This window comes from Trachemys scripta, chromosome 4 (assembly GCF_013100865.1).
Source record: "Trachemys scripta elegans isolate TJP31775 chromosome 4, CAS_Tse_1.0, whole genome shotgun sequence".
In the NCBI taxonomy this organism is placed as follows: Eukaryota; Metazoa; Chordata; order Testudines; family Emydidae; genus Trachemys; species Trachemys scripta.
The window spans coordinates 133881534-133890174 of record NC_048301.1 but is presented as its reverse complement, the minus strand read 5'-3'; the positions used below and the strand labels follow the sequence as shown (position 1 = coordinate 133890174).

Sequence of the window (8641 nt, the reverse complement as noted above, 5' to 3'; positions counted from 1 at the left end):
ACTCAAATAGCACTGGGAGCACTTAAAAGGGATTCAGACGATGTGGATAGTATCTCTTACCCTTAGATCCCCTTGCCCAAGGTCTAGGGGCTCTTTCCCCTGCATGCGCTACCTCACAGCTCATCAGGGAGGAGGTACACACAACTCCCACACCCCAAGAGGGTTCAACATGCTTTATTTATTTATTTATTTTACTGAAAGTAGATAGCTGCTTACAAAAAAAAAAATGCACATTTCCCCATCCCCCACTTCTCTCCCCTTCCTATGCCATCCCTCTCTTTCCCCCACCCAGCCTCTCATTCACAGCTGTCCGTCAGTGGATGGGTTTGGTTCCATTTCGTTTGTTACAATCACAGAACAGAATCTAAACTGGAAAGAAACACAAAACTGGAAAAACAAAGCCTTTGAGCACAGGGAAGGGGGTGCGCTAGATTGGCCTCCCCCTGATATCTCAAAGTAAAGCAATGATAACCCCACCCACGTTACCTCCCCCCAATAACCCCAACACTACAGTGAAGGACACAGCCCATTCTCCCAGATCCTAGGAAAAGAGGCTACAGACTGTAGAACTTCAGGCTCCTGTCCATGCCCGTGGAAGCGATGAATTTAGCATGGTGGCCAAAGGCCACACCCGTAGTCAGGCCACTGTGCTCTGTAGGGAGACATGAGAGATGATTAGGGGAGAGACACCAGATGGTTAATTTGCAATTCATCCTACTAGACCTTCCCCTCCATCTCAGGGCCACCTCACGCAGCGCACTCCATGGGAATGGGGTCTCAGGGACACAGTGAAAGGAGCAGCTCGCTCATCCACTCGCTGAACCCAGCACAGGCACATGAGTCTCCCAGCTGAACACCTCACCTGTGAAGTGGAGGATTTCCGTCCACTGCTTGCAGATGTAGATCTGGACGTCTGTGCCACCCAGGGCCAAGTATGTACCGCTCTGGTCAAATATGAGGGACTTCACCTACAGAGAAGAGAGAGATCTGAGCCCCAAGCACAACTCTAGAGCCAGACCCGGGGGCGCTCTCCCCCCTGTACCAGGCTGCCAGGAACTCACTCCCCCATACACATACTAAGCAATCCCCTCCCCCACACACTCACCTACTCCTACCATACAGCTGGCTCCCAGAGGGGCACCTCTCCCCATATACCCACCCTGGGCAGAGGGAGAACCCCCAACACACCCCATACCAGGCACTGGCTCCCTGATGCAGGGAGAAGCCCAGTCAAACTAGGATGCACAAGGACATGGAGGAAAAGCCACCAGGTCACACCCCTCAGCTGGCTCATATCAGGGAGAGATTGGGGGAGCAGGGACAGGGCTTGACAGAGCAGGAGGATCGCATGCACCTCAAAGTTATTGTCCAGCTGCAGCGTCTTGAAGTTCTTGAGCTTGCGCAGATCCCAGAGTTTGACAGAGGAGTCGTCAGCGGCCGTGGCCAGGTAGTAGCCGTTCTCTGAGAATGCGATGCTGGTGATGGGACCGGAGTGCCCTGGGAAGTTGGCCACATTGGTGCGTTCCTGAGACAGACAGACAGTTAGTTGCCTATGGCTGAAAGGCAGGCACCGAGTCGAGCCAGGGCCAGCTGGGAAAAGATGGGGGCAGCAGGTAGGCTGGATCTTCCCTTCTCATGAAGAGAGCTTAATCCAGGGGACAGGAGCCTTCTCCGCCCGCCTTTGTGCTGTGATAGATTCTCATCGCCCACAACCAGACTCCGGCTAGAGTGACACTTTCCCTGGGGAAAGCACCCAGCTAGGACATCTGTGCACACTATCCAACAGGGGCCAGAGTGGAAGACATATGTGATAGCCAAGCTCCATCTACCACCCAAGCTCCGCCTACTCATGGCCAGCTCTCCATAGTAAGACCATACCTCTCTTTTCCTGCGTGCTTCAACCAGCACTGAACAATGTCAACGCTAATGTACAGCATCGTTACATTGCAGAGCTAACATCACTGAGGCGAATGGAGCACTTCGCCCCCACTGGTTCAGGCTGTCTGCAAACTCAGGCAGCCACTGCTGCGTCACTCACACACCAGTCACATGGGAAATGGTTGTAACAACAAGGTAAGAGCTAGAGGCATCTTTCTTTTACTGAAAGCAGAGATCCTAGTGTGCCAGGGAGGAGGCCCTAGCTGGCCTGACAGCCCCATGCTCTAGAAAGCATATAGGGACCAGGCCTCGGTCTGAGCACGCTCCTAGCCACGAGACTGGAGCTGCCAACATGCCAACATCCTCCAATACCAGGCTCCGCAGCGTCAGGCACACCCAGCCAGCCAACCCTACCTTCAAGTCCCAGATCTTGATTTGAGAGTCCATAGTCCCCGTCCCAAAAATGAGCCCATCAGGGTGGAACTGAGCACAGGTGAGAGCTGCAGAGACAGAGAGAGACAGAGATATTCAGTGACACTGCCGGGGGGAAAGGGGGAACACGCATCTCAATTGGATAACAAAAGGACACAGCAGAAAGCAAGTCCTCTCCCAGCCTTCCACATCACAGGGTTCTCAAGGACTCGTGTGACACAGAACACAGCCCTTCCTGCAGCCTCTTCCCCAGCAAGAATACAGAAAGATTATCTAGGAGAAAACATTATTCTAATATATAAAATAGTTTATTTAAAAGGAGCTGCTAAAAATGCTACAGAAAGCAACTTTATCTGATTTGATGTTGGACTCCACTTAAACTGTACACCAGATTAACATACAGGGAGTGAAAACATGTAATTCAAGGTTAATAGTGAGCATGTTCTACGGCAGAGGTCTCAAACACGCGGCTCACAGGGCTATTTCCTGCGGCCTGCACACACCCCCGGCCTACCTTCAGGCCAGGGGTGGGTAAACTACACCCGCGGGATTGCCCCCCCTCAAGCCCCACGCCGCTCCCTGAAGCAGCTGGCATCACGTCCTTGCGGCCGGGGGTGGGGGAGAGGAGCAGAGGGCTCCCTGTGTTGCCCTGATTTCCAGGCACTATCCCCCCGCAGCTCCCATTGGCCGGGAACGGGGAACCGTGGCCAATGGGAGCTTCAGAGGAAGTACCTGGAGGAGCAGCAAGCAGCATGCGGAGCCCTGCGTCCCCCCTCCCACAGGAGCTGCAGGGACATGGTTCCAGCTGCTTCGCGGAGCGGGGCCAGGGCAGGCAGCCAGCGTGCCCTGGCCCTGGTGTGCGCCGCTGCCACCCCGGATCTTCCTTTGGAAGAGGCGGGGCCTCATGGAAGGGGTGGAGTGGGGGCAGGGCTGGGGGCAACGAGGGGTGTGTGTGTCAGTGATGTGGCCCTCATGGCCATTTGAGTTTGAGACCCCTGTTCTACGGTCTATTTCTATTTCTGAAACAGATGTTCTTAACAAGCTCCTCATCTTATGCTTTAGCAAAATCATCCAGCTAAAATTAAATGGAGCACAATGACCCTGCAAGCCAGGGGTCCCTGATACCCAGCCCTTACCGCAGCCAGAGGTCTCATCTGTGACCTTGGTGAGCACGCGGCCCGTCTGGATATCAGAGAAAGCCCAGTACTGAAAGAGAGGAACAAGGAGTGAGTGCATCCCACAGCTGCCAGCCCTCCACTGCCTCCTGCCCACACCAGCTCGCTGATCGACGTGAGCTCCAACAACATGGGGGGGGAAGGAGGGGTCACGGGTGACCTGGGTCTCACCTGGTCATCAGAGGAGCTCAGGAGATAGTCGCCGGTAGCATGCAAACTCAGCCCTGTCACGGCGCTCTCATGGGCCCGGACAAACTGCACGCAAGTGGCACTTGGGACCGACCAAATCCGGATAGTGGCATCAGGAGAAGCAGAGAACACCAGCTCCTAGGTGTGTGAGGAGAGAACATGCACAGGGGTTAGAGCACCAACATTGGGAGGGGCGAGAAGAGGTTAATACCAAGGCACATTGTAGGAGGGGACCAGACTGCGATATGGCCTGGAGACCCCCAAGAGGTGGCCCCAGAATCCCTCCCGCAGCATGGCACGGCCAGAGGAGATGGGGAGTTGGCCCTGGCCCTTACCTGGGACGGATGGAACACCACACTGGTGACCTTCTTGGCGTGCCCTTTGAGCGTCGCCAGGATCTGCTCCGAGCTCTTGTCAAAGACGATGACATTTTTATCCGCCCCGCCTGGAACACAAACAGAGAGGGGTGGGGCCCAGAGCTGTGCAGACCCATCTCCCCTCAACATCCACCACCCTGGAACGAAAGGAGACCCACAGTCCCTAGCAACTGGGTGTAGAGAGGTCCTTACAGTCCTCTACCTCATCCCCACCAGACCGCAGCCGGAAGAGGGGTGTGCCCAGGAAACAGGGAGACTTTTGACCCATATCCCCGCCCTCTGGCAAACATCAGCAGCGGGTTCCAGAGGCCACAATCCCTGCCAGCCTGGTGGAAGAAGCTGGCACCGAGGCGGCTGTCTTACCGGTGAGGATCTTGTTGGTGTCGGAAGGACAGAGGTCCAGAGCGAGGATCCCTGGGATGCTGGCGCTGTGCAAGCCCTGTACAAAGAAAAGGGGGTCAGACAGAACCACTGTCAAGCAGGAAGAGCCCCTCGAGGCAGGGAGGGATCCTAACAAAGAGCTCTGGGTACAGACTCCATAACCGGGACTCTTTGTTCCCACCCAGATCTGCTCGCACCCTGCTATATTCCCCCACCTCCCTCCCTCCCCAGTGCTTGTGAGCCAGCACCTGTTCGGCTCAGATGGGAGAAGCAAGCAGGAGACAGCTCAGGGTCCAGGTGACAAGAGATGCACCAGGGCTAACAGCCCACCTGCTGAGAGGAGACTCCAGAGCCTCAGTGGACCAAGAGGGAGAAGCAGCGACTGTGCCCTAGCAGCACAGCGCCTCCTGCTGCCACAGTAGGGTCGGGACAAAATGTGCCCAGGTTCTGAAAGGCAGCACAGCCCTCTGTAGTTGCATAAGGGACTGGGCCATCTGGGGAAGGCATTCGCTGCATTCAGCAAGGTTTGAGACACCAAAAGTTAACTTTCGACCATCTGCATCAGAGAACTCACCACATGCGAGGCCACCTGTCGATACTTGCTGAGCTCCTCTGGCTTCACCAGCTCCTCTGGAACCGTCTTGCCTCTCTGCAGAAGGAAGAGCACCCAAAGAGAAATGACCATGCTCCTGGGAGAGCACCCAGCCCCGTCTTTCCCCCACCCGGCCAACCCCACCCAGGGAACAGAGAGATCCTCCTCCTTCTCACAGGACAGATTCCCTCAATAGAGACCTCCAAAACCACTGAGCTCACCTCCCTGCTTCTTTACCCCCGCTCCAATGGAGAGCCCCCTCCCAACTCAGACCCCTCCAGATCCTGCCCCCCACCGCAGGGAAGGAAGGGGATCCAGGGAGCAGGGTCTCACCTTCTTACGCTCCGTGGTCAGCACCGTGGCTTTGTCTTGAAGCTGGAAAACAAAAAAGTGAACTCAGGAATTGTGACGCAAACAGACGGAAGGCAGGCACAGGAGGGCAGCTCTCTGACTGCCTGCACCATGCAGGAACCAGGGCACAACAGATGGGGCAGGGAGATGGAAAAGAAACGACTGCATGGGAAGCAGGAATGAAAGTCGCTCCTGCAGCAGAGCAAAGGGTGAATCTGGGACAGATGACTCTTTACCTTCTGGATGATCTCGGGGGTCATGCCTGCCAGCTCTCCCAGATCCATCGGCTCGCCAGCACCCTGGATTGGGGAAAGAAGAGGCCCATGAGTCCAGCAGGAGAAGAGAGAGCACAGTCAGGAGACACAAGGAGAGAGCTGTGCAGGAGGGACTCACCGTGATGTTGGGCTGGGAAGACGGCACAGCCTGGGGGACTATGAGGCCAGCCTGGGGTTTCAGAGTCGCCAACGCTGTGGAGACACAAACAGCGGCTCAATGGGTTAAAATGGGAGCCAACTGCAGGCTCACAGGAGTGCCACAGAGGTTCCGTTACAACTACCTTTTCCCATCAGTACTGACCCCTGTCTGCTCCAGAGGCGCAAGCTCCTCCCCCTGCCTGCTCCTAGGGCATTAGAGTCAGAATCCCTCCCTGGACTGATTCTCCCCATGGTGCTGCAGCCTTGTTCTCAGTCAGACCCCCTTCCCCCACCGATTTACCTTCTCTGGCAGCAGTGACCTCTTTGGTGAGACGGGCAATGACGCGGCAGGCAGCATCGTGCTGGTACAGTGCGTGCGACAGCTCCTGGCGGGTGGTCTGCAGCTGCTGGCGGAGCGTGAAGCTGTGCAGCATAACGGCGTCCTATGGAAGGACTCGCAATGTGAGGGAGCCAGCCAGGGCTCAATGCTCTGCCCACCCCAGCTCAGCAAGCTCCGCCCACCTGGGTAAGTAGAGTGGATGGCTCCACCCAACCTCAGCAAGCAAAGAGGGTGGGTCCTCCCATCCAATCGGAGCAGAATCTTGTTCTTTCTGCTGTCCCAGCACTCCTCCCATCATCTGCCCACTTCATTGGCCCCCAACACTATCCCCATGACAGCACTTACCCACTCATCCTGAAGGGCTTTCAGAATGGCCGGGATGCTGGTGGCCGAGGGTGGCTTGGGCCGGATTGGGTGGGCAACTGTGAATGAGACACACAGGGGTGTGTTAGCCTCAGCACCAAGGATTAATCCCTTTCCCTACTTCATGCATCTCTACTTTTTCTCCATCCCCAACACCCACCCTCAAACACACCCACTCATCCACCCCTTTATCCAGATCCATTTGCACCCTCACTTCATTCTCTACCGTATGCCTACATCAGCTGCTGGTGGAAGAATCTCATTAGAAAATGAGGCTATTAACGTATCTCTGCAGTCACCATACTGGGTCACAGCATCTAAGTTGGTGTCTGACCTACTACCGCACCAGATCAGGCTAGTGGCCCAGCTAGCTCAGTAGCCTACCTAGGATAGTGGCCAGTATCAGGTACAGCAGAGACCCCCCCCCAAACCCCGGTGATGCAACTCTTGTGATAGCGTGAACCGTCAATGGGAGGGAGAGGAATAGAAATCCCTAAGCAGCTGACTCCATTTAACCAGTCCTCCCAGAGGCTGTTGGGAGTGGGAGGACTCTGGGCCTATACAAGCCAAACCCAGCTCATTCCAACAAGGGAGAGAACGAAGAGGCAGAATTCAAAAAAAACCTGACTGCATGTCAAGAGAAAAAACATCTCCAGAAAGGAGCCAGAGGAGAGCCAAACTCCTTGGGAAAAAGGTACAGAGTTTGGTGAAAGTGGGCCTGCCTCCCAAGGAAACTTTGGACTTGCCTGAGAAGAGGACTATGGGGAAATCCTAAAAATTCTGGGTGTAGGTGACGATAAAATGAATACTGCCATTTTATAAGGGCTCCTACATTCTCTTGGTGTCCTTCCTTCCCCAACCCTTTCTGTGATGGTCAGACCAACCTGGCCCACCAGGCAATTGCTTGGTGAACTGTGGGAGCTCAGGCCACCAGGGTAGTAGTGATGGTCTGCCCAACTCCCTGGAGCTGGTGAGAATCCACCAGGTCACACCTCTAGCTCCGCTCCCCTCTACTTGATACCTTTGATGTCGATCAGTTGCTCTTCAGACAGCGGCTGGTTGTTCACTGGGTCAGTCCCATTCTCCGCAATGTACTTTTCAATCAGTCTTCGCTCATAGACGTGGTTTGAGACCGGAGACACGCAGGGGTGCTCTGGCACCTCATTTGAGACTGCAAAGAGACAGAGACTGCAGGGGTGACAAATGGACAAACAGAGCCTAAATCCCCACCAGTACCCCATGCTTACCAGAGGACAGAGAAGCCCCAAGACAAAGGTAACAAGACACAGATCAATCTTTCCTACAGCCTCTACAGGGGCAGCATTGTCTCCACGTTTACCCTATTCTTTTTCTATGTATGCTAGTGTTTTTCCTGATTTTAGCTCCACTGATTCTCCCCCACCCCCCTTATTTATTTAGTGACACAGTGGCCAAAAGGGTTACAGTGCTCCACCACAATCCTGAAGGTTGTGGGTTCAAGTCACACTGGATCTAACTCTGGAAGGCCACCTTCAATTCACCCAGCTGCAAAATGGGCACCTGATCCCTCGGGCAGCCAAAGGTGGGTGACGCCGACCCCCATTGCTGTGTTGGCTATGTAACTTCCTTGCCCTAACACCTCAGCCCGGGGATCTGTTTGTCTGCCCTTGATCCTTCCCAACCCAGACACTGCTCCTTTCTCAGGAACCACACGACGCCGGCGGGGGAGCGCTGAGGCGAAGCGGCCATGCAGAGGGAGGAATACAGACTCGGGGCCCTGTGGGGGGAGGGGGCGGGGTCACTGGCTGTGCAGAGGAGCCAGGTTCGAGGCCCCCGAGGGGACGTGGGGGGGGCTGTTTTTAGAGTCTCCTCGGTGGGCTCCTTGCGCTGGGGAAACACCAGGGCCCGCGTGGTGGGGGGTGTCAGCTCCACGGGGCCGGCTCGGGAAGGCCCCCCCCGCAAGCTCCCAGTCCGTCACTCACTCGAGCATATGAGGGACATTGCGACGTCTCCCCTACGGGTCCCGGTTCTGCTTCCGGGTCCCGGGTTCTGCTTCCGGGGGAGGGGAAAGGGTGTCCCCTCTCCGTGTCCCAACCGAGGCCGGTCCCGTTCCGCGTCTACTCGCTCACGCGGGGCCCCAGCGCGCGCGGGAGACTCCGGAGTCCCGCCCT

The 8641-nt window shown here is 55.9% G+C and overlaps 1 protein-coding gene across 1 annotated transcript; it reads right to left on the bottom strand.

Annotated features, from left to right (window-relative positions):
- Positions 1-229: 229 nt before the first annotated feature.
- Positions 230-8640, bottom strand: PRPF19 (pre-mRNA processing factor 19). The gene is made up of 16 exons (XM_034767681.1): positions 8453-8640; positions 7513-7662; positions 6474-6550; positions 6090-6231; positions 5769-5842; positions 5612-5674; positions 5358-5399; positions 5007-5081; positions 4415-4490; positions 4010-4119; positions 3657-3812; positions 3447-3516; positions 2293-2378; positions 1355-1525; positions 863-968; positions 230-652 (listed from the first exon to the last, which is right to left on the bottom strand). Exons 1-16 carry the CDS (start codon positions 8469-8471, stop codon positions 555-557), a joined length of 1515 nt encoding a protein of 504 aa, XP_034623572.1. The 5' UTR covers positions 8472-8640; the 3' UTR covers positions 230-554.
- Position 8641: the final 1 nt, after the last annotated feature.

Coding starts and splice junctions, on each gene's coding strand:
- PRPF19 (XM_034767681.1), bottom strand. Junction 4,491..5,006: donor GACAGGTGGCCTCGCATGTG/GTGAGTTCTCTG, acceptor TTCTTTGTACAG/GGCTTGCACAGCGCCAGCAT. Junction 3,517..3,656: donor TGAGCTCCTCTGATGACCAG/GTGAGACCCAGG, acceptor CCTCTCTTTCAG/TACTGGGCTTTCTCTGATAT.